Here is a 26,034-nt window from a genome sequence, read left to right on the forward strand (position 1 = left end):
AAAAAATAAATAACATAAAAAAAATAAAAAGCAGTGATTTACGATATAGAAGGAAAGAAAGTAAAGGCAAAAGCTGTGGTTAAAGCTCCAGCGTTAGTCTTTACAAGAAAAATGAAAATAAATCGATAAAGAGCAAAATAGCAGACTCCTGCAATGTGTATTTATTTGTCTGACATGAGGAGAGTGTGCAAACGATCCATTGATCCTGTCAGTATTTCCCTCAAATAGCAATCCGTACAGGGCTTTATAGCCAAATGCTTCTCTCTGCTTGGCTTTTAAGAAAGACCTCCACAGCCTAACCATGCTCCAACCGTCCCTCTACTCATGTGCTTTAGCCAGGTAGCTCTTCTCACTGTCCTCCGTTCAACCATCTTCATTCTTGCGAGGGGTGCAGTGTATGACTGTTCATAGGGTTCACTGCAAAACCTTGACTGAGGAGGCAAGTGGGAGCTGAAATACCAAGGAGTGAGGTGTGGCAGGAAGTCTGCTTTTTTTTTTTTTAATGGTAATATTTATTTATTTATTTATTTATTTAATTTATTTATTTTTATTTTCCCACTGTACAGCAAGGGGATCAAGTTATCCTTACAGGAAGTCTGCTTTTTTCTAATTTCCTCAAAGACGCTGCACACTGATACCTCCTTCATGCTTTTGCTCATGCTCTAATGAGTCTGTCTCTCTGCTATTTATAGGACTACATTTTATTTTATTGTACCTATTCTAGTCTATTTTATTCTATTCTAATTTTTGCTTTTTAGGGCCGCACCCACGGCATATGGAAGTTCCCAGGCTCGGGGTCCAATCAGAGCTACAGCTGCCGGCCCCCCGCACCACAACCACAGCAATGCGGGACTCCAAGCCGCGTCGGCAACCTACACTGCAGCTCACAGCAACGCGGATCCTTAATCCACTGAGCAAGGCCAGGGATCGAACCTGCGTCCACATGGATGCTAGTCAGATTCATTAACTACTGAGCCACAAAGGGAACGCCTAATCCGGTGTTTTTAAACGGCGGAGGTCTTCCAAGAATCCCCCAACATCTGATTTTAATTTCAGTTAAAAATGGTATTTTACACGATTTTAAGACTGTAATAGAACACAGCATGCACCATTCAAATGGGTTACATACCAAACATTCACCCATCAGAAACCACCACTGATGGTGTTAATGTATGCTGCCAAGTTAACCATGTGTATTTATGTGTGTGTACGTGCGAAAGAGAGAGGAAGAATGAAAGGAAGAGGGGAGAGAGAGAGAGAGAGAGAGAGAGAGAGAGAGAGAGAGAGAGAGTAGTATATGTAGACCTGGAAATATGGATTGTTTTCCTGCTATGTCTGTTTAATTGAAGAGTATCCTGAGATGGCAAGACACACTACTAAGCAAAAAGCCACGACTTACTGGGGTACATCAGAATTTCCTCCACACACAAGTGAACTGGAGCTTAAGACTTGTCCTAGCTCTCTATTCCAGACTTTATGTGTTTTTTTTCAGTCTCTTCCCTCTTACTGACTTTATAAATAATTAAATGTTAAGAATTCTGCCTTATTGACCAATCCCTTGTGGTAGGTCTGGTGTTTATGTTGGGGGTCATATGGGATTTTGTGGGGGGGGGGGGAGAAGGGTCCATGGCACATTTTGAGAAGTGCTCTAATAATTCTTTTCCTTCTTCATTATCAACATCAATACCAACAATCCCGTCTATGAGCATGCCCTGGCTATCTAGCTGCATGTTAGATGCTGATACATATTTATGCAACTTAATCTTAGGGCCAAGATTTATAAATCTTATAAATCTCAAGTTGATCTCCATCTGCAAGCGATTGCTACATTCTCAAACAGAATTTGGATTCTAGGCATTTTAGATTTTCTCTGCCAACCCTCTTCTCTCTGGGTAAAGAAAAAAAATGGTCACTTAAAACTTTACAGAGCAAAGGAGAAATACCACTTAACTTTCATTCCCTCCCCCAGAGAAAATATCTCCCAAAGGACTAATTTCAGCCTCTTGGCCAGAAGTCCCAGATATTTCTGGGAAATCTTGGTCTCTCTGAGGTAAATGCTGTTAGAGCTTTAGGGCCAGGGAACTTTCCACTGAAGGGCACCAAACCCCCTCAGTAAAAGCAACACAATGGAGAGAGAATGGCCAACTAGCCCTGCTGTTGTTAGATTAAGGGGAACTGGGACTTCAAAGATGCCTGAAGCATCTTCAGACATAATTTTATTTAGTACCCTGCTCTCCACAGGAGGTCACAAAGGTAGGGGCTGCACAGGCAGAAGTGGCTTTGGGAAAACTGGAATAAGTACAGCAATTCGAACTCTTTTTCTACCTTTAGGTAGCCTGAAGTACAAATTCGACACATAATTAAACAATTTTCTCTTAGATTCTCCCGGCCCTGCACATGGGTTCACCACCCATTCTTAGTACAGAGGCAGTCACGTGAGTGGTGGGAGAAGAGTAACAACAATACTAATAATTTTATAGCTAATAATATATTTAGTGATTTGTCCTAAAGCCACATAGTTAATGATGGAGTGTATATCTGATCCGAGGAACATCTGACTTCCAATATGGAGCTTTCTTTTTTCTTTTACTTTTTCTTTTTTCTTTCTTTTCATTTTTTTTTTTTTTTTTTGGTCCTTGCTTGTAGTGGCCTGATGTGAAATCTCAGTTCCCAGACCAGGGATTGAACCTGAGCCACAGAGGTGAAAGTGCTGCGTCAACCACGAGACCACCAGGGAATTCCTTGGGGCTCTTTATTTTTTATTTTTTATTTTTATTTTTTGTCTTTTTGCCTTTTCTAGGGAAGCTCCCACAGCATATGGAGGTTTCCAGGCTAGGGGTCTAATTGGAGCTGTAGCCACCAGCCTGCACCACAGCCACAGCAACAAAGGATCCGAGCCGTGTCTGCAACCTACATCTCACGGCAATGCTGGATCCTTAACCCACTGGGGGCTCTTTATTTTTCAATCACACTATAATGCATAAAGGGGAAAAAAATCAGGACATAGATCTTAGACTTAAAACATGGAACCCCTCCCACCACACACAAAAAAAAAAGCTTGAGAAAAGACATATATGTCAAGGTTTACCTAAATTTTATAAATCTGGAAGGGGTAGGTATGTGCCACAGGAGTGAGCCCTCCATGCATAAAGTATTTGCCAGTGCTGGACGCAGAATAGATGGCCAGCAATAACTATAATGCCTATTACAGTCCACTCAGAGAAGGACACTCTTAGCACAGGCATTAGGTAAATGCTCTAAGCAGTCAGGAGCCAGTAAGAATACAGGACATGTCTGGGCCTTTCCTGTTCTTCCAGCCTCACCTTACACAGTGCTCTGCCTCCCTCCCTCCCCTTCATCATCCCCTTGCTCCAGCCTCACTGGCTTAGTACTTGCCATGGTCCTTCAAATAAGCAGGACGGCCATAGTGTTTGGTGCATATAAGACATATAATAAATATTCCTTGAAGGAAAGAAAGGAGGTAAAAACAGAGAGAGAGACAGAAAGATAGAAAGAAGGGATGGGAGTTCTCTTGCGGCACAGCAGGTTAAGAACCTCACATTGTCACTGCAAAGGCTTGGGTCTTTGTGGTGGTGTGGGTTCAATCCCTGGCCCTGGACCCTCCACATGCCCACATGCCATGGACAACAGCAAAGGAAAAAAAAAAAAGGAAGGAAAGAAGGGATGACTTCAGAAAAATATTCACAGACAGGAGGAAGGCAGAGGATGATAAAAGAAGGGTGTTTCAATCAAAGGAAAAGCAGGAAGAGTGATTGTACATGGCACGTTGAGCCAACATCAAAAGTATACTGTGGTCTACACCTAGGTATGAGAAAAATAAAGGAGATGGGGTTGGATGGGTAGGCAGGGCCAGATGATGATGGGTATAGGGGGCCTTGCAGTGGCAGGATTGCATTTGTGTTTTAGAACAGGCCCTTTGTTGGCAGAGAGGATAGATATTAGGAGAGGGGGTGGGAGGCAGAGGCAGAGTGAAACCAGAACAGTCAGGCCTGTTGTAGGAGTCCAGATAAGACATGATAAAAATGCATGAAATAGAGGGACAGCACAGTAGGATGGGTTTTCACCCAAATTCTACTATTTGCTGAATTTGTCATCTTGGATAAATCAATTAATCTCTCAGCTGAAAATATTAGCCCTGTATATTTCACAGGGTAATCTTGAGCAGCTAATAAAATAATGTTCAGAAAGTGCTTTGTCAAACATAAAGCACTAGTCATTACATGTCATTATTAAAGACACGCAAGTCATGGCGCAGTGGTTAACAAATCCGACTAGGAACCATTAGGTTGCAGGTTCGATCCCTGGCCTTGATCAGTGGGTTAAGGATCCAGCATTGCCGTGAGCTGCGGCATTGCCGTGAGCTGTGGTGCAGGTCACAGACACGGTTCAGATCCCTTGCTGCTCTGGCTCTGGTGTAGGCCAAGACTATAGCTCCGATTAGACCCCTAGCCTGGGAACCTCCATATGCCATGGAAGCAGCCCTAGAAAAGGCAAAAAAAAAAGACACGCAAGACATACAAGGTCATTCTTCTCGACACACAATCTACAAATGAGGGTCTTCTCTGACATCACCCTTTTCCTCATCTTGTCATCTATCAGTCGTCAAAATTGGGAAACACTTTTAAATTTTCGCTCAGCATTCAACAAAATAGCGCATACTTGGGGAGGTGATAGAGTGGGGATTTAGCAACTATCTGGTGAATGGTACCTGCACATACGTTATCTCTCCTTATCACTCAACACTCTCAGGAGGAATGTGTTATTACCCGACCCCCCCTCTTTTATTGAGGAGAAAAGTGAGTCTCAGCAAGGTAAAAAGAGTTGCCCTAAGTCACGCAGAGGGCAGAGGGCGCATTCAAACATAAGTCTGATTTCAGAGTCCTTTCTCTTCAACATTATTCCATTGAAAAAGATGGTTAATTTTCCACTGAAGCAACTGTTTAGAGTTAGCATTTGTAATTCCTTAGATAGACAGGAAAAGGCAGTTGTTACAGGCCATTAGGAACAGGTCTGGTTTTTGTTTTTGTGGTTTTTTTCTATTTGCCTTTTCTAGGGCCACTCCCGCAGCATATGGAGATTCCCAGGCTAGGGGTCCAATCGGAGCTATAGCCGCCGGCCTACACCACAGTCACTGCAACGCCAGATCCGAGCCACATCCACCTACACCACAGCTCACAGCAATGCTGGATCCTTAACCCACTGAGCAAGGCCAGGGACTGAACCTGCAACCTCATGGTTCCTAGTCAGATTCGTTAACCACTGCACCACGACAGGAACTCCTGGAATAGATCTGTTATTGATCAGTTCCTATATGCTTGGCAGTATCCTGGACATTCTGAGTTTGAAGAGGGCAACATGACACATAAGCATAGGAAGTTCACAACTACGTGGTAAGGGCCACCAAAGGGGCCCAAAGAACCTTGGAAGCACTACTAGAAGAAGGAAGAATAATTTGTTTCTGAAGAGGTCTGAGGCTATTTCATAGAGAAAAACGACATTTATTCCAGGTGTTAAGGACTGAGTAGGGAGTTCCCGTCGTGGCACAGTGGTTAACGAATCCAACTAGGAACCATGAGGTTGCAGGTTCGATTCCTGGCCTCGCTCAGTGGGATAAGGATCCAGCGTTGCCGTGAGCTGTGGTGTAGGTCACAGATGTGGCTCAGATCTGGCATTGCTGTGGCTGTGGTGTAGGCCAGCAACTACAGCTTTGATTTGACCCCTAGTCTGGGATCCTCCGAATGCCATGAGGGCAGCCCTAAAAAGCTAAAAAAAAAAAAAAAAAAAAAAGAAAAAGAAAAAGACTGAGTAGGATCTTACTAAGTAGAGAAGGTATAAATGATGGAGAAAGACATTCTGGATAGAGGGAACAGCATATGCAGAAGCAAAGAAATGTGAAAGAATATAAACTGTTTTGGGGATGGAGAGAAGTTCAGTATGAATGAAGTGTAATGTACATAATGTGTTTGAGAAGGAGAGGTGGCAGGGAAAAAACCACTCAAACAGGAGGCTGGAAAGGTAGCTGGGGTTTGATAATGAAGGCCCTTCAAACTGTCGAGCCAAGGAGCATGTATTTTAATCCTGGAAGAAAGAGGAAACCAATCAAATTTTTAAATCAGGAGATAACATACTTGGATCTGTTGTTAGTGAAATAACTCTGGTGGCAGTGTAGAGATTAGAATGGAGTCAGGAGGTGGAAAAACTAGTTAAGAAGTTATTTACATACGATGAGGAGATTTAGAACTATTAGACTTTGAATAGAAAACTAGATTCTGCAGATTTTTGATAAAACTAATTGAAATGGTGAAGATGAGGATAAATGAGAGCTCGTGCCTGATTCTACAGTTTCTAGCTTGAAACTGGGTAGATGGTGACGACATTTAGCAAAGATAAAAAAGAGAGTAGTGGGAATGTCGTGGTAAGGACTAGAAACTCGTTTTCATTTTCAGATACACTGTGTTTTGGGGCAACACAACATAATAACAGCTGGCATTGGTTGAGTGCCTTATACTAAGCTCTAGGCACCTTTTAAGTGCTTTTATGTGCCAACTAATTAAGATATCAGTGCAAGAGCTTAGCAGATAATCGGAAATGAACGCTTGGAGTTGGGAATATAAATTTGATAGTCATCAAAGTATAAGAGGCATAGTTAGAGCTGCTGAGGCAAAAAGAAGGCTAAGGATAAGATGCTGAGCAAACTCACCATTTTTTTTTTTTTTGTCTTTTTAGGGCCACACCCGTGGCATATGGAGGTTTCCAGGCTAGAGGTCTAATCAGAGCTGCAGCCTCTGGCTTATGTCACAACCACAGCAACGCAGGATCCGAGCCGCATCTGTGACCTACACCACAGCTCACAGCAACGCCAGACCCTTAAATCACTGAGCGAGGCCAGGGATCGAACCCCCAACCTCATGGTTCCTACTCGGATTCGTTTCCACTGCACCATGATGGGAACTCTGCAAACCCACCATTTTATGAGCAGGGAGTGTTGAAGACTGTAAGCTCCATGACAGCAAAGATCAAGCCTGACCAGTTCACCGCAATGTCACCAGGGCTGGGTGTGCCATTTAGAATACAGTGGCTGCTCCATAAATAAATGTGGAATGAAAAAAATAATCAGAGAAGTGTTAGGAGAAACAATGAGGCACCGTGTCTTGGAAGACAAAGCAGGAAAGGTAGGTTCAGAATGATTGGAAAATGTCAAACACTGCAGTAAATGACGTCAGACATGGGCACTGCAATGAAACCATTGGGCTTTGCAGTTAGGTACCCATTAGTAACTTGAAAGAGGGCAATTTTGGTGGAATAGCCTCATTCTGGACTGTAATAGGCTTAAGGGTACATGGTCATTGAAGAAGAGTAGACAATGAGCAAGAATTTGGTGGTAATGTGATTGAGGGGGTTAGACTAACAGAGGAAAATGAAGCCACTGGTTTTAAAAATTGTATTTGTTTATGTAATGGAGGAAACGTCATTATTGTTTGTAGAAGAAAAAACCTAGGAGGGGGTAAATTACAGAAGGTAAGAGAATGGGTAATTCTTCTTAGCCAATTTTCTCTTCATTCCCCTTGGGCATGCTTATCAGGTATTTTATTTATATTTGTTAGATTTCAAAACAAGCTAGAGGACCTGCCTCATTGAGACATTTAGTCAGCTTAAAAGGACTTGATAGTTTTGGTTTGGTTTGGTTTTTTGTTTTTTGTTTTTTGTTTTTTTGTTTTTTTTGTCTTTTTGGGGCTGCACCAACGGTATCATGGAGGTTCCCAGGCTAGGGGTTGAATTGGAGCTGTAGCCGCCGGCCTATATCACAGCCACAGCCACAGCAACGCAGGGTCTGAGCTGTGTCTCTCACGGCAACACAGGATCCTTAACCCACTGAGGGAGACCAGGGATCGAACCCGTGTCCTCATGGATCCTAGTCAGATTCATTTCTGCTGAGCCACAATGGGAATTCTGGACTTGGTAGTTTAATAATACATCATGGTGCTGGATTTCCCTTGTGGTGTAGCAGGTTAAGCATCCAGCATTGTCACTGCAGCAGCTGGGGTTGCTGCTGTGGCATAGGTTTGATCCCTTGCTTGGGAACTTCCACCTGCCACAGGTGCAGCCTAAAATATAAAATAAATAATAATGATAGAGCATGGTGCATTCCTAATACGTTCTTTGTATATGTGTATGTCTTGTTTACACAGGATAAGACAACTCTATACTTTAAGCATAGTGGTGAAATTATGGAATTATACATATAATTGAAGCAAGCAAAAACCAATATGTACTGATAATTAATGTCAACATATTTGTTTCATTATTCTATTAATGAAGTAATAAGGAATGGCATACTTTGTTCCTGTGATCTGGCTTGAGTAAGGTCCTAGAGAACACAGAGGTATATTTACTGGAGACTCCACAATATGCCTAGAATCTAAAAGATTGTTGGAACTTGTAGCCGATACAAAGGCCCTCACACCTGAAGATGCCTTAGACAGGGATGATTTGTTTATTGTAAAAACCAACTTCACAACTACAGGGGTTCTTTTTCAGTGCCACAGATTACTCTGGCAGTCTAGTGAAGCCTAGAGACTCCCTTTCAGAGTAATATTTTTAAATGTATTCGATAAAATACATGGGATTACAATAGAAACCAATTATGCTGAAATACGATCATCACAATATATAACAAGAGGGAGTTCCTGTCGTGGCGCAGTGGTTAACGAATTTGACTAGGAACCATGAGGTTGCGGGTTCGATCCCTGGCCTTGCTCAGTGGGTTAAGGATCCAGTGTTGCGGTGAGCTGTGGTGTAGGTCGCAGATGTGGCTCGGATCCCGTGTTGCTGTGGCTCTGGCATAGGCCAGTGGCTACAGCTCCGATTCGACCCCTAGCCTGGGAACCTCCATATACCGTGGGAAGCGGCCCCATAAAAGGCAAAAAGACAAAATATATATAACAATACAAATTTGTGGTATAGTAATATACCTATCTTCTTTAGTAGCACATTAAATATCTATTTTCCCTTCCACTCCTATCTGAAAATGGTTCTTTTGACTTGTCAATAATGTAACTACACTATCATCTATTGTGTTACCTATTTATGCAGTCATTTGATGGTTCAATTGATGTACTCATACATAGATATCTCCAGTCATCCCAACATATATATTCTATGTCCATACACACACACACACACACACACACACACACACACACACACACACACATATATATATATACCAATTATTCATAGCTAGCTGATATAGGATATTTGCTAACAGGCAAAGCAGAAGACTTCTTTAAGAATTCACATTAAGAAAATGAAAAGTCACAGACTGGGAGCAAATATTTGCCAATTGTACATATGTTAAAAGACTCATATCCAAAATATACAAGGATATACAAAAAACTCTTACAACCGAATAATAAAACAATCACATTTTTAAATGGGCAGAAGATTTGAATAGACATTTCTCCAAAGAAGAGATACAAACGGCTAATAAGCACTTGAAAAGTTGCTTAACATGATTCGTCATTAGGGAAATGCAAATCAAAACCACAATGAGACACCACTTTACAGCCACCAGGATGGCTATAATCAAAATGACCGACAATACCAAGTGTTGGCCAGGATGTAGTGAAACTGGAACTTTTCATACACTGCTGATGGAAATGTGAGATGGTACAGTCACTCTGGAAAACAGTTTTACAGTTTCTTAAAAGGTGAAATATAAAGTTTTCATACAACCTAGCAATTCCATCCACTCAATAGAAATAAATGTCCATAGATTTATATATTAATGTTCATAGCATTATTGTTCATAAAAGCCAAAAGTGGAAAGAGCCCAGATGTCCATCAATTGGTGAGTGAATAAACAATATGGGATTTATCCATAATGGAATACTAACACTAAAAAACCAATACCAATACTAAGAAAAAAAGAGTAAAATACTGATACATGCATCAACATGAATGCATTTCAGAAATATTATGCTAAGTGAAAGACGCCAAATGCAGAAGATTATATATTATATGGTTCTATTTATATGAAATGTCCAGAAAAGACAAATCTATAGAGATAGAAAAGTAGATTCATGTCTGCTTGGGCTTGGGGGTCAGAATAGGGATTACCTAAACAGATATGAAGGATCTTATTGGGGTGATGAAAATGTTTTAAAACTGGACATAGTGATGGTTGTATAACTTGGTAAATTTACTAAAAATCATTGAATTATATACATAAAATAGGTGAATGTTGGTATGTAAACTATATCTCAATAAAGTTGTTTTAAAAAAGAAAAAGAAAGAATTTCTAGAGACAGCCCCAAACGAGGCAAATATACTTTTTTTTTTTTTTTTTTTTTTTTTTTTGTCTTTTTGCCTTTGCTAGGGCCACTCCCGTGGCATATGGAAGTTCCCAGGCTAGGGATCTAATTGGAGCTGTAGCCACCGGCCTACACCAGAGACACAACAACGTGGGATCTGAGCCACGTCTGCAATCTACACAGCTCACGGCAACGCCGAATCCTTAACCCGATGAGCAAGGCCAGGGATCGAACCCGCAACCTCATGGTTCCTAGTCGGCTTCATTAACCATTGCGCCATGACGGGAACTCCCAAATCTACTTCTCTTGATCCTTAGATTAGGAAGGGATTTTCTCCATTTCTGAAAAACCTTAACACTCTATCCATACTTTGAGGACTGTGATTATTACTGAAAATCACCTTGTCAAGGAGGACCAACCTGAGCGAGTCACAGCTTTAAGAAGTTTGTATTACCATCAGACCTTGATTTGAAAATGGCTTTAGGCACTTTACCTGTTCTCTATGCAGAGTTGATAACAGACAGGTGTTTTCTCCCCTTTGCCCCTTCCCCACTGAAATAACTCTCTCCATGGGCTTTGACTTTTAAATATGCTTGGTTCTATCACAGCCTTTTGTGAAAGCAGATTTGGGACATAAGGACAAACATAAACATAAGGACCCTGACTAATCTGGGACACCTTTTAACTCCTAAACATGTTGGCTGATGGGGAGATATGCATCTTTCTAGTCCCTTCTCTAACATGATGCAGATAATAATTTATCCTTTAAGGAACAAAATGAGCTCCACTGTCTGAGAAAGTAAATTCCTACAGAGTTAGAGACTACGTTTAAATAAATCTTTGTGTGCTGTGCCTTAGGTCCTCAATAACCTAAAGTGATTATGGATATTTTGAAAGAAGAGGTTCTATCACAGCCAGATAAACTGTGCAAATATTTCACATAAAGGAAGATCAGCACTCTTCTAAAAGAAATTGAATGACAATTCATTATTTAAGCCTTGGTTTTAACATTTAGCTTTCCATTCCTTCAAAAGCACTGCTTTATAAACTCTGGCAAAGAAGGAACTCAAAAGCACCCAAATAACTCTATCTTAAACATTCACCAATATTCCATCATCTGCAACGTAATTCTCACAGTGAAGAGACTTTATTTTTTTTGCCTTCTTGTCCTTTTTTTTAGGGCCACACCCACGGCATATGGAGGTTCCCAGGCTAGGGCTCCAATCATAGCCACCGGCCTACACCAGAGACACAGCAACGCGGGATCCAAGCCGTGTCTGCGACCTACGCCACAGCTCATGGCAACACCAGATCCTCAACCCACTGAGCGAGGCCAGGGATCGAACCCGCAACCTCATGGTTGATAGTCGGATTCGTTAACCACTGCGCCACGACGGAAACTCCGAAGAGATTTTCTTATAGTGAAGCACAACACAGTTCCTCTCGATCTACTTATAAGCTATTTTTCATTAATGTAAGTCAAAAAGGTACAGAATATCCAAATGTTTAGAACCATCTGAAAGATGAAAAACCTTACAAACCCAAAAGACAAACTGGAATTGAGAGTAAAAGTTGAGAAACAGTCAATGTAGATGAGAACTCAGCACAAAGAGTACCAAAAAAAAAAAAAAAAACAACCAAAAACCCTTCCCTTCAGAAATTCATCTCTTGAGAACTTACCCTGTTACTTTCCTCTTTCACTTTGCCATTTTTCTAAAAATTAAAAATTAGCTTCACAATATCGAAGTTATTATATAGAAGTTAAATAACAGGTAAAGAAACAATTATGAACTTAAGGGAAAAAAATATTGTCAGTGTATCTCAGGGTCAATTTTAGTCTAATTAGGGTCAGTCACAGTGACTTAGTAGGTGACATTGTAAAACAGGGTCAGTCATGGTGACATGGTAGGTGACACTGTAAAACAATGGGACAGAGTCTAAAATCCACACACCAAAGCAGTGCTTGATTTTTGGATACATGCTTCGATACTCCTAAGACACGATGGCAACATCCTTCTAGGGATTTTTAAGGATATCGCCTGATAGCATGCGGTCTTTGGGAAGTCTCCAGTTACACAGAATGATTTGTTAGAGCTTTTCCCAAAAGTACACTGAATACGATCAGCCAGAGGCTGAAATAAAGGTTTTGGTGCAGGGTATTCTGCCCAAGCATGACATGTTTACAAGGGGCAAGATTCCCGGACAAATTGTTCACTAATCAAAAGCTGGCATTTTCAATAAATGTAGTATTGAGCCTCAAGGTTTCACATAACTAAACGTGTCAACTGGAGGAATCAGTAAGAGAAGTGTGCAGAAACCAGATCACTACTTCTGCTTATGAAGCCTAGAATTTGCTGACATAAAAGCTCATGTTCTGATTTAAGGGGTCACACAATGTTAAAACAAGGTTTCTGGCATCATCCTCTTTTCATTAAGAGAAGTATTTTCACTTCATTCTGATATTTTCTTAAAGACATATACCAGAACAAAGTAATTGATTTTTCCCATAAAATTATTAGGTAATTTTACTGGGTTGAATTAAGTATGGATCTCTAAACGGTGTTTTAAAATATTTAAAGTATTAAAAATAGAGCCAAGCAGTTAAAATTGGCAAAACCCATAAGGTAAATATTTGGAATATATATTTATCTGTCATATATATATATATATAAACGTGTTTGTCACACATAACATGAATGGCTCTCACAATTAAGAGGTTGTTTTTAATAGACCAGTGAAACAGTATTCAATAGTTGGACAACTTCATATTTGAACTCAAGAGTTACCTTTATTTCTGCCTGCATAAGTTGCTAGTGAGTCTGGAAAACTGCAGCATCTCTGATTTTTCGGGTTACTCCACCTCTGGTAATTCATCCTAGTAATTTCATGGGAGGGCCCTCTCTACTTTCTGGGCTGCATTAAATTTTTCTTGACCAAAGGGCTACAGAAATTCCTTTGCCTGCAGTGTCTAGCTGATTTGATGGATGATAGCTAAACAGCCTATGAAATGTTAACTTTTAGAATTTTTTCTTCTCTTCTGATCACTTTAACGTTTAACTTTCTGACGACACAAAAAACCAGTAAAAGGAAACCTCAGGCAGACTCTGAACATCAGCTAGTGGTTATCAGCGCAGTTCAGGTAGTTAAAGAACGCAGATGTCATTTGGTGCCGTCAAAGGACTCATAAGAAATACTTAAATTTAACTTCTGTAACATTCGCGGCACTTTCAAGTCCTACTCCTTGTGATCTCCTAAATTTCAAACTCATGTACCCACTGATGCTCTTGCAGACCAGGGAAAATTACATTTCTTCTGCCTTGGAGATCGATGCAGAGAAAGGCATCAGATGTCAATCATCTTAAGTCCTCTGGGGAGAGGCTCAGAAATGCCTGCTTCTTGGGTCTTCTACTTTCTTTTCCCTTACGAAGTTTTGGGACAGAAAGATGCCTGAGTCCCAAAGGCATTAGCCTGACACTATGCCATTCCTCTCTAAGAACCCCATAAACTCCCAGTAAAAATGAGCGTGACATGAACTTTTTATAGTGCAGCCCTCTGTAATCCTTTAACATAAACACAAGTGGAGGCATGGGGAGGGGGTCAAGGCAGGAAGGAAAGGGGTCTGAAGGGACTCACCGCTCCTGCCAGTTCCTCGGTCAGGCACAAAGTAGCCAGGAGCAGCCACAACCTGCAACGGGAGGGAGGGTGAATAACATGGGCTTTCTAGGCTACAGGGTCCTGCGTCTGTCCACAGACCCCCGACCCCTTGCTGCTGCCTGCCCCCACTTTCTCTGCAATGACAGAAGTGCAAGTATAGTCCCGGTGCGGCAAAGCAGCCCAGAGTAGGAAAGAGGAAGGGAGCTCGGGGCAGCAACAGCTCACCCAGGGTGCATGCTTGCGGCTCCTCCGGAGCTGGGTCCCGGGAGACTGCTAAGCGGCTCCGCGGCCCCGGCTCATCTGGGCTCCGCTGATGCTTGGAGGCTGTTTCCTTATTCAGGAGGATGGGGTAGGGGGGCGAAGTGGCTCAATTCGGAAGAAACTAAACTCAGCTTCTAGTTAAAAAGGTGCCCCAAAGGGAAACACGGTCAGCGGTGCCCGCTACAACTTGCCGCACTCAAAAGATAGTTCCATGCACTAGGAGAGGAAGGAATGGAGGGGAAGGGGGCGGGGCTGTCTGCTGTCAATCATCCCCCCTACCTTGGGCTGCCGGTCGTCTTTCTCACTTTCAGGCACCTCTGCCCAGAACATTCCCACGCATCTCCACAGCTTCATGCACAGGCCCACAGACCTATATAATAAGATGTAAGCAACTATGCAGCATACACTTTCTTAAACTACGTTTAACTGTTACACATATGCATAGATTAAGACATACTACTTCACATAGACAAATGGGCCCCAAAGTGCCCTTGCATACTTGCCCAAATGCATACAACACTCATTCTAATTGATTGTATACTAAGCTCTTGGGGTGATGGTGGCGGTGGTGGATTCTGGAGTTTCAAATTTTACGCTAAACTGAGTAGAGCCTAAGGATGAGTGGGCCCCCGTGAGATAGATCCAAAGCCTTGAAAGATTCTAAAGTGGTAAATTCTAGACTCTGAGATACCAATTGTTCTGAAGAATTCTTCGGGAAATCCCTGAAAGATCCTCCAAGGAGTTCACATAAAATATTTATTTACTGGGCCTGTCCGTGCTTTTTTTTAAAAAAACACCCCATATATCAGAATTACCACAGTAATGTTCAAGTCTATGTGGGAGACAATTCAACTGCCATTAACTCCATATAAATATTTCCAATTATGAGTTTGTGTTAGTGTTAAGGAAAATTGCACTAAAGTTGTTTTAATTCCCTGCCCTAAATCCCTCCGAAAAAACAACTGCAATGAAAGTCAATACCTTTTATGCTAGTCAATATAAGAGCTAAATATGAATTATGGCATTCAATAAAGCTAAATATATGACAGCATTACCATAACACTCAATCATATAATAATTACTAATACCTACTGACCGCTCCCAAATCTTATAGGTATATAACGCGCATAAAGACTTCACCCACGTACATATTTTCATTTTCTTAATTCTTCGGTTATGAGCATGTATTTAATTATATAAACATTTATACATTTCTAACATTTGCACATTTTCTATCGCATGTAGAAACTCTGTCCTGAGAGCAGGTGGCAGGCAACTAACCTCAGCAGCCCTGGGAGCAGCGACCAAAATGTTTCTAATCATTAACAATAAAAAGAACCATGTCTCTGCGATCCATCCGCTTAGAAAATAGTCCCAGCTCAGGTCCATTTGTAATTGGCTTTGGCGCTCACGCCAATGAGAGTGGGACTGGGCCGGGAAGAGGTGTATCTAGGGAAGGTGCAAGTGAACGAATAGAAAAGCTCCCCGGTGGGACTCGGGGTGCGCAGTCAACCGGTGTGGAAGTTTCCCTCCTCCCAAATAACTGAGCGTCACTCCCTCGCAGGTTGCTGGTGCAGCCTAAAGCTGTGGCGGAGTGATCCTCAAATTCCCCAGTGCTGGTGGGGAGGGGGCGGTGCGGGGGAAGAGAGGGAGGAAAGTAGATCTGTGGGACCTGCGCGAGGAAAAAGTTTGCAAGTCTGGACAGAAGGGAAAAGTGCTCCCGAGAGACCGGCTTTGGGGAGGGGAGGGGGGGAGGGAAGAATAGCTGCTGCGGCTTCTTTTTTTTCCCCCCCTACACTCCTAAAAAGCTTCTTTCTCTTCACCCAAGACGACCGGCACAATTGGGACACCCTTGCTGTCCCTCTCCGGCTCTAGCTTTCTCCCTGTAAACCCTCAAGATTATGTCAATTGGTAAGAGTCAACCAGGGATTTCGTGCGGGTGCTGAAGGAGCTGCGGGAGCCGGAGAAGAATGAAACTGCGTGGAGTCAGCCTTGCTGCCGGCTTGTTCTTACTGGCCCTGAGTCTTTGGGGGCAGCCCGCAGAGGCTGCGGTAAGTCCTTCCTTCTCCCCCCACCCCCACCCCATCACCTCGTTCTCACGCTGAAATCACTTTTTGTCCCTTTACCGTCTTTTCTCCTACGCCTTGGTAGGGAATTCAGATGTGCCTTTCACTTGTTTAGGAAGAAACATTATTTACACCGCTAGTAACCCAAGCCTTCTGAAGTCCAACGGAGAGGTTTTAAGTGTTTAAAAATAGGGCTGCTTGCTTTCCTGCTGCTCGCTGCTCTGGGGGCAAGAGCAGAGTCTGGGGTGGAGGATGCCTGTTAATTGATCACTAGGCTCTGGTGGAGATTTAAAACTTTTCCTCCCCACCCTCCGCCCTCGGTGCTTCCCTACCTGCTAGCTAACCTTTTTACTAGTTGTACCCAATCCACACACTCTTTAAACTCTCTCGATAATTTCATATTTTGGCTGTTCTAAAATCCACCTTCCACCAAAGTGTTCAGCGCGCCCACGAAGTGCTTCCCTTTTGCCCTTTGCTTCAGCAACATGAACCTACCTCACCTCTGGTTAGTAAAGCCTCTGTAGTGATTGTGTTTCCCTTTTGACATCCTTGCTGCAAATGCTCAGGTAACAGACCAAGAAGAATGAGGTGAAGATGGATGGCCTCAGGCTTCAGGTCTTCTGCGTCTTTTTTTTTTTTTTTTTTTTTTTAAGTTCTGGGTTTTGTTTACTTTTTTTTTTAGCTTACTAAGGCACCTGAAACAAATTGAGAAATTGCCTACCCCTTAATTAAAGGAAAAGAGGTTTTTTTTTTTTTTTTTTTTCAAAGGAGAATGAGTGTTCTGGTTTAAAGGAGAGTGGAGGAGGAAGTACCTGTGAAATGACAGAGCAAGAAGTTCCACTCAGTTTCAGGAACGTAGAATTAAAATCCCAGTATATCTTCTGGAAAGGTATCTGGGTCGTCCCGACTGTCCTTCTGGGGGTGAGAGGTAGATCTAAAGGAATGAATGGCTTTGGCAGAGAAAATGTTCTCCAGCCTGAAACCCATCATCCTTAATTTCACTTAACCGCTGGAGAATTAAGCATGTGACAAATTATTTAAAGGTTATATTTGAGTGAACATAATGGGTGGTTTTAAAAACACTTTAATATGAGATCATGGCTTAGGCCTTCACATGGTTGAGTGACTACCAATTCTTTATATGCAACTGCTCTGATATAGCTTATCTGGGTCCACTTTTATGTTAGCTGTTTAGCTGTTCTGTACTCTCCCAGCCTCAGATTACCTTGCCCTCCTCCTATCCTCCAGAAAGTGTGTACTCAAGGTATGAAAACTATCCTATTACGCTTAAGCACAACATAATAATGATGGCAATTCTGTTGAAAAGCCATGCATATCAAATGTTTTTAATTACACTTGCCATAATTTTTCCTCCATCAGAGTAGATAGATGAGTTCGAATTGCTTTTTTGATGCAGAGCTTCTTCATGGGCTAAGGTTTAGCCGCTCAGTAGGGCTACAGACCCTTGAATAAAACTACAATTGTGTTGTTGAAAATAGTTACTCTTAAAAACATTATTTTGGTGCTCACAGCCTGTGGCATTTGGCTCAGGGGCCATGATTTTGTGGCTGTTTGATTAAATATTTCTCTTTTTTTTTCTTTTGACATTGTTATTAATAAATGTGCACCAGATGCCAATCATACAGGTATGTATAGCAATATTATACCTAAATTTATATCAAATGGCTTTATATTAAAAATATTCATGATTGACTACACTGAGGAGAAAGTTTGCTTTCTTGGACTCTTTAACGATTCGGTGTTCATGAAGAAATTATAGAAGACACCATGCAGTTTTTTTCCTATTTCCTTGTACATACTTTTTAAAGAACATTTTATATCCCTTTTCCCTGTCATTAGTATATTGTGCCTCTAATAAAAGCAGGGTTTGTTTTTTCTGCTTCACACATTAATATCTTAGATGAATGTTTTAATCATCTCAAAGATATGAATGGTATCTGCTCTCCATACTAGTGCTGGGGATATTGGTGACCTTCTCCAGAGTAAACTGGATGGTAGTGGGGCTGCTTGTTGTCTGAAGTAGTCTAGTATTGGGACTTTTATTGCAGGTGGAGCATTGCTACTTAAATTGCTTTAATTTTTCATAGTTAAGTGATTTCTTCATCTCTGAAGTCATGCCAGATTGGGATATCACAAATATGTGGAAGTTTTTTTTAGGTAGAAGGTTTATTAGGAGGAATAAAGTAAATCTTATTCCAAAAGGTTAGCAATAAGGGAAGAAGGCAGATTTAGTTAGAACGGTCAATTCAAGTGATGGAAAGAACGTATTTTTTTTTTTTTTTATGTAAAGGTAATTATACCTATATTCACTGTCAGTAGGATATATATTTAGATGTGTGGATATAATGTGTAGAAATACTACTCTACAAATATTTGTAACTTTTGTGTGTGTGTGTGTGTGCGCAGTAGAGTGGATAGGTTTCTGTAATTTAAATATACTCTCTCCCTTGTGACCAGCAGCAACAATTTGTTAAGGATAGTAGAGTGGTTTGCGGCCAGGGAACCATTTTCCTCTGAGATACTGCTCCATAGGGAGAATTTATGAGCCTTATTATCATAGCAACATTTTTGCATGGTTACGGTGTGCCAGGCACTGTAAGGATATGGGGGTATACCTTATCATATTTAATCTTCCCAACAAACCTATGGAGCATATACCATTGTTATTCCCACTTTCCAGATCAAGGAGCTACAGATCATAGAGGTTAATTAACTTGCCTCAGTCACATAGTTAGCAAGTTCTGGAGCTGGAAATTTGAATCCAGGCAGATTGTCTCCAAATTCTTTACCCTTAATGACTGTCCTGTACTGCCTCTTTAGTATGTGGTCTATAGAGACATATGCGTTTGGTGTTAGTATTTGGATCTCCGCTACCTACTTTTTTTTTTTTTCTTTTCTTTTCTTTGGGGCGGGGGGAGACACAGGAGGTGAAATGGAAAATATAATGGGGATTACATCTCTTCCTGCTGATGTTAGGAGAAGCATCATGGTATAATGGAAACAGCTCTGGGTTTAGAATAAAAAGATGAGTTTGCTCTCTATGTGTATGTCTGTTTATAGAGAGAGAATTTAAAAGCGATATAGAAGCAATTGCTTGTTGCAGATTGTATGATTTTATACAATCACATATATAAAAGTTACATTTATGAAACAAGTGTAATTTGTGGTAGATGACTGTTTTGAAGAACGATTTGCCTTATTATACTTCTAAGTAGTCCGTTTCCATGATAATTTTAAATATATTGAACTTGCCTGCAGCATGTCTATTGTGATAACACAGGGTATGTGTATATGGTAGTGCACTTTGCTTAAGATGTTCAATTCACTTTTTCTGTTTACACCAATTTACCCACCCATCATATCTAATTCTATAACTTTAGTCTTGTGCATATATTTACATATGTAGCTGTCCTGTGACAGTGTAAGAGTGTGTACCTTGTTTTCCTATGTTTTTTTTTCTTTTTTTCCTATGTTTTTACTTGGCTTTTGACATATGTATGAAACACATAAGACTCTTTACCTTAAGTTAACATTGGTACCTTGGTTAAAGTTTATGCTCTGTAAAGTCATTAATTTTTCCCTTTGCAGTGACAAAGTGAGCAGATTTTATAAGACTGCATAGGGCAATATTGTGAGAAATATTGTACATATCTTGTTTCTCATCATAGTTTTGCCAACTCTTTTAGCATCTATTGAGGATTCTGACTTGAGTAATTACTGGTGTGATATTTGCCAAATGATGATCAGTTTTCAGCATTTTTTGCATTTATTGAATTCTGTTGTAACAAATAACTTTATTTTTATCTATTTATTATTTAGAGCAGTATGGACTTATGGCTTCTTGTTTTATTCTATGAGTTATAATGAATTATGCTATTTTTACTTTTTTTTTTTTTTTTTTGCTGATATTACTCCAGATTTGGCCAATAGAATCTCCTCCCAGTTGGCTCCCGTGTCCTTTCAGTGTGTTCCCATCATTTTTTTTTTTTTTTGAGCATTCTCTTAACATTCTGGCACCACCAGATATTCCAGACTAATTTTCTGTTTTCCCTACCCCAAGCCTGGAATCAGTCACTTTTCTAAGGAGCTCAGATTCTTTTTATTGAATAGTGGGTGCTTGGCATGCTCATTACTGGTGAGGTGTCATTGGTTCAGACAAGTAGGAGCTTCTAAGCCTTAATTTCCTCATTAGAAAAAGGGGCCCAGTGGTACCTATGTCAGAGTAGTTTTAGGATAAAATGAGAGAAGTTATGTAAAGCTTTGGAAGGGTACTTTGTACATAGTAAATGCTCAATAAATTTTAATTTCACTGTCATTTCAAACTACTTGACTTCCATTTCTTATTGCATTGACTTTCAAATTCTCTGCCTGATTGTCAAGGTCTATCATGAGCTTTCCCTTCATTCAACCGTATTTTTCATTACATTTTACAATATACTCCCTCCATTCTAGCCTAGGTGAGCTTTCCTATAAACTCTTGAGTACTGTATGTATGCTTTGGCTCTCCGTCTTCATTCGTATCCTGTGGATCCAAATCTTTCCTCATTTTCAGCGTAATGTTTACATTCATTCAGAAGATATTCATTCAGTAAATCATTATGTGGTGTTCTCTCCCCACCTTCAGGGATATGTAAATCATTTTGTGCTAGACACTATGGATAAAACTGAATAAGACAGGGTCCCTGCCTTCATGGAATTTACATGCTAGTGAGAATAAATATTTCTTCTCTGAAGCTTTTCTTTACTATTATATCAGTTGCTGATTTTACCCTTCTTTGAACATTTGTTATACTTAGCCTCTTGTCTAGTATTTAAATGTATTTGGTCTTATAAGCATTTTGTGTTATGGGATTTTATCTCTTCTGTTAGATTATAGACTTTTTGAAGGCAAGAACTGTACATTTGTTCATTCATTCAACTAATTTATATGTTGATTTTGTCTGATAACAAAAATAATACATGCTTAATGTTGGAAACTTGAAAAATAGAGAAAATTATAAAGAAGAAAACAAAAAGCTCTCCACGCTTTTACCAACAGCAGAGAAATAACTCGTATTGTTTTGATGATTTTACTTATGTATCTAATATTTTCTTAAAAAAGTAGATTGGTTAAAATTTTAAAAAATTTGAAATTACTCTGTATGCAAATTTATATGTTAATGTCTTTTCATTTATCAAGCATTTTCCCATGTTATTAAAATTCTTAGTTTTAAAATATATGTGATCGCATACAATTTATATTTATATATACCAAGTTAATTTGCCTGTTCACTTTTATAGAATATATTTTTAATTTTCAAGTGTTTCTAGCCATTGTAATAAACAGGGTTTTTTTTTTTTTTTTTGGCTACATCTGTGGCATGCTGAAGTTCCCAGGCCAGAGCTTGAACCTGAGCCACAGCAGTGACAACGCCAGATCTTTAACCAGTTGGGCACCAGTGAACTCCAACGATTCTTATTCCATATTTTGTGTTATTTTGTTAGTACTGCCTCCTTAATGGGGAATTAATTATTGGGTTAAAGATCATCACTATGTTTACGTCTTTGTTACGTGCAACAAAACCCTAACATTTAGAAAGGCTGGATCAACAGATGTGATAGCTACATTTTTTTTTAGTGGTCACTATATTATACCCTGTTAGGCAGATAATATTATTTCTATGTTATGTACAAGGAATCCCAGACTCACAGGGTAGTTAAATAACTACCAAGAGTCACATAATTAATAAGTGATTGGGCCAAGATTTGAACTAAGGCGGTTTAGCTCTAGAACCTGCTCATGAGATTTTTCTTAGTCCCTATTTTCATTCATGATAGTACAGAAAAAAGTCATGTTGAAAAGGTGAATAATTCCCTTTGAATGACTGGTCACTTGGATTGATTCTCAAGATAGGCTCACCCACCAGCTCATCCTCTAATAACTCTTTACTATAATTACCTAGGCCATTCAGCCTCAAGGGCCTGCAATTTAATTTTCTAAGTCATACATCCCACTCTATTTCTCCCCTGTAAGAAGATAGAGCCGATACTTCATGACTGCTCCCCCCCACTGACCTCTTCCTAGCTCTAGGAAGGTTGTAACAGACTCCGAACCCGCTGACATTCCCCCTCCCGCAGGAGAGTTTTGGAGTGCATCAAAAATGGGGGACCCCTTTATTCTCTCTCCTACTCCCTAGCCTCACAGCTGCCTATGAGGCTTACACTTAAATACCTGTGTCTTTGCCTAGTGTTGTCCCTTGATTTTTATTTCCCCCCCCCATTAATGGCTAATCTATTTTTTCGACTTTGGGGTGATACTGTTTCAGCCCTATCTTCTCTTTTGAGCAACAAACTTGTAAGTACATATGGAATGAGAGGTCCCCCATCCATTTTGTACCACCCCCCCTTTACCTTTTCTTTGTGTTTCCTCACTAGCTAAGTGACTTTACTGCCTTTATGATAGCCTTGTGGCTTGTGCAATTCTAATGTATTCCTCCAGAAAATCACAGACTGTTATACATTATGGCTTTTCCAGGTGGCATTTGAATAGCTGAACTTTAAGCTTCTGAATGAAAGGGATCTGCTCTTGCCAAATTACTTTCCAGAATGGTTTTACCAATTATATTCCTATCAGCAGTGTAAAAGAGTACCTGTGAGACAGTCTTAATAATTTTTTGCTGTCTAGTACAGTGACTATAGAATTGATGCTCAATTGATTGCCAGTTGGTTGGCAGATTTGGGCCTATCCTCTAATGATTTTCTTTTTAAAATGTAATCGTTCCATCATCTCATCCCTTTCTGACAATAGCAACCATGGAACAGAAGCGATTTTTGAAAACAAATTCTCTAATTAACATTATAAATGAACCAAGTGAACCACCCAACCACTTAACTAAATCTTCATTACATTTGTTTTTAATGGCAGTAATTCTTGGGGTGTTTTTGAGCAGCATCTTTACTGTGATCTCTGATACCTAAGCTTCTTTCATTTTACCAAACCAGATTCTCATTTTATGCATCAATGCTTGAGTTTATTTACCTTCATAATCTGTCCAGGTCCAACTGCCCTTTGTTCCTTTAGAAGCTTCTGCTGGCCTTTTACCAAAAGTGTGGTCTGTGATGCTACCTGCTACCCTGTTGAAAAGGGAACCTCAAATCCCTCGCTATTTGCTAATCAAAGGCAACCAAAGGCAAATGTTATAAAAGAAATAGGCTTTTACTAAATTTCACTTTTAACTTTTAAAAATTCTTTACTAAATCTGGTATCATCATTAGCTTTCCTTTTTAACTTGCGGAGAGACGTAAGCACCTTTTTTTGAGCAAGTGCTAGGCCGGTTAATGGAATTGGTTTTTTGACAGGGAGTACTAAAATAGAACTGGAAGAATTTCTGTTGGCATTTGTATCATCTTATAATTCAGTCAAATAACACTCTTTGTAGTTCTCTTTGTAAGAGAACTAGCTGATTTGTTTCCAAAATTTCTGATAGTGTGTATGCCACTCACGGAATACTGAAGGAGATACTTGAACTTCATAAGGGGAAATGGTATTAAGAGTGGGACACTTGTGAAAAAATCATTTCATGTGTTCTGTATTTTGAGCTCTCTAGGACTTTCCGGAGAAGGAGAAAAGGTCCTTCTCTATCCATGATCTTTTAATCTCATTGATGTAGTGAAACATTTCTGTATTGGAACAGCCTACTAGTGCCTGTTTGAATCAGATTGTTTTCTGTTGCAAGTGGTAGAAGACACTAATACACCTGCCTTAACAAGTCCAAATTTTAGCTCACGTGACAAAAGTTGAGAGAGTACCTCCAAGCTTAATTCAGCCAAAAGATGACTTAGGTTCTTGCCACTCTCTGCTCTGCCCTACTCTGCCTATCAGTTTACTGCTTCAGGCTAGCATCCCTCATACTTTGCAAGATTGCTGCAGCAGTTCCAGAGATGGCAGGCAAACACCACCATGCAGAAGAAGAGTATGAACTGTTCGTTTGTGTCCCTTTTTATCAGCAGCGAAAACATTCTCAGGAGTCCCATACCTTCACCCTTATATCTGATTGGTTAGAATTGTTCCACATACATGCTTACACCAGTACATGGGCAAGTGGAATAGGACCAGAAAGGAAGAGTTAGGCCAGTGATGTACACATCCCCCCCCCCCCGACACCCTGTTACACACACACCAAAGCACACTGCTGCCTAGCACAGGTAGAGGGCAGGAAAATTCAAATAAAATCAGCGTTCTTTTAGGAAGGAAGAAGTTCCTGCTTCACAACTTCATTAGTTTATCCTCAGGATCAGAGGACTGAAAGATTTGTAAGAAATTGACAGATTTGTTAACTGTAAGATGCATTACTCAGTAGGGAAACTGATGTTTTACAGTGTTGTACATATGAAAAATGGTGGCTATTGGCATAATTATAGACATTTTAGTGTTGGGGAGACATTAGGGATCCTTTAGATCAGGGGTTCTCAAAGTGTGTGGTCTGGGGTCCCCTGAGATCCTATCAGGAGGATCATGAGGACTGTTTTAACAATAATTTGCAAACTGTTTTGCCTTTTTCACTGTGTTGCATTTACACTGGTGGTGGGTAAAACAGTGAAGTATACCAAATTTTCCTACTATTTAATCTATAGTATGTATTCTTCATACTCTTGGAGGATAAAAAGCCAATTTCACTTAACAATGCCCTCAAAGTAGCCTTAATTTTATGAAATGTTGACCCTTGAGTATAAATATTTAAAAAATTCTGAATGACAAATTGGGAATTATAAACAAACCACTTCCGTATGCTGAAGTAATATTGTTGTTTCTAGGAAAAGAGCTAGTACAGTTGTTTGAGTTGTGGCCTGACTAGCTGATTTTTGCGTGGAACACGTTGTTACTTGAAAGAGCGACTCAGACAAGCTTTGGTTATTCAGACTTGGGTATCTGGCAGGAATTTTCTGGAAAATGAGCAAAGTGATTCTATCGTTTCAAGGAAAACAACTGGCAGTGTTTGTTGCCAATAAAAATTTGAGCTTTTCAAGTAAGTATTAGAATTTTAGAAAATTCAAATCTGTCTTTATGGGCTTGACAACTTCCCAGAACTTAGCCTTTTCTGAGATTGGTAATTATATGACTGTGTATGATTTTTTCATATTGTATAATGTGTTGACATTTGGAAGTTCTGCAAATCTCAGTGAACTAATATCTTCCATATTACTAATGCATCATGTTACAGAATCAAGCATGGCTAAATGATCTATTCAAAGACAAGATAGATCAATGACTTTTAATGTAGTTGAGTGCAAAAATTAAATAGATATAAGATTCTATGTTGCAGCTTACCTTAAAGAGTCTACCACTTGCAGAACTTTTGCATAGTATCCAAGAATATCCACAGTTATCTTAAAAGAGTATTAAAATATTCAGTTTCCCAAATATATAACTGCATAAAACTAGATTTCATATATTTCAACCAAAACAATATATTGCAACAGAATTAATGAAGCAGATATGATCCAGTTGTCTTCTGTCAAGGCAGACATTAAGGATATTTTTCAAAAAATATATAAAACAATCCCTCATCATTTTTTTGTGAAATATAATTAATTTTTATGAAAATGCATAATATGTTAGTATATGAGTTCATTATTGTTCCTTTTAAATGAATAAATAATTTGAGTTCTTACTCAGTTTTATTTTCTGTGGTACATCTTGATAGATGCAACCCACCTAA

General features: G+C 39.9%; 2 protein-coding genes across 8 annotated transcripts in view; one reads left to right on the forward strand and one right to left on the reverse strand.

Moving 5' to 3' along the window:
* The window catches only part of COL4A6 (collagen type IV alpha 6 chain), a 322,865-nt gene extending 305,542 nt beyond the window's left edge, over positions 1 to 17,323 (reverse strand). For 2 of the 6 annotated variants that reach the window (XM_085008127.1, XM_085008126.1), the window contains exons 1-3: positions 15,531 to 15,574; positions 14,529 to 14,619; positions 13,968 to 14,019 (exon numbers count right to left, since the gene is read on the reverse strand). Coding sequence is in view for 2 of the 6 variants with exons in the window: in XM_085008125.1 (XP_084864251.1) it covers positions 13,968 to 14,019; positions 14,214 to 14,224 (63 nt within the window). In the remaining 4 variants the exon portion in view is untranslated. Of the gene's footprint in view, positions 1 to 13,967; positions 14,020 to 14,213; positions 14,455 to 14,528; positions 14,620 to 15,397; positions 15,575 to 17,127 lie in introns of those variants that run through there. The other 4 variants (XM_085008125.1, XM_085008124.1, XM_085008128.1 and 1 more) reach the window with 3 other exon arrangements.
* The window catches only part of COL4A5 (collagen type IV alpha 5 chain), a 224,922-nt gene continuing 214,787 nt past the window's right edge, over positions 15,900 to 26,034 (forward strand). For both annotated transcript variants that reach the window (XR_014835517.1, XM_021080780.2), the window contains exon 1: positions 15,900 to 16,300. Coding sequence is in view for 1 of the 2 variants with exons in the window: in XM_021080780.2 (XP_020936439.1) it covers positions 16,220 to 16,300 (81 nt within the window). In the remaining variant the exon portion in view is untranslated. The remainder of the gene's footprint in view (positions 16,301 to 26,034) is intronic.

Source organism: Sus scrofa, chromosome X (assembly GCF_054392235.1).
Source record: "Sus scrofa isolate SSC_HxYL_T2T_F1_AM1 chromosome X, Sscrofa_HxYL_maternal_Yorkshire_Landrace_v2.0, whole genome shotgun sequence".
In the NCBI taxonomy this organism is placed as follows: Eukaryota; Metazoa; Chordata; class Mammalia; order Artiodactyla; family Suidae; genus Sus; species Sus scrofa.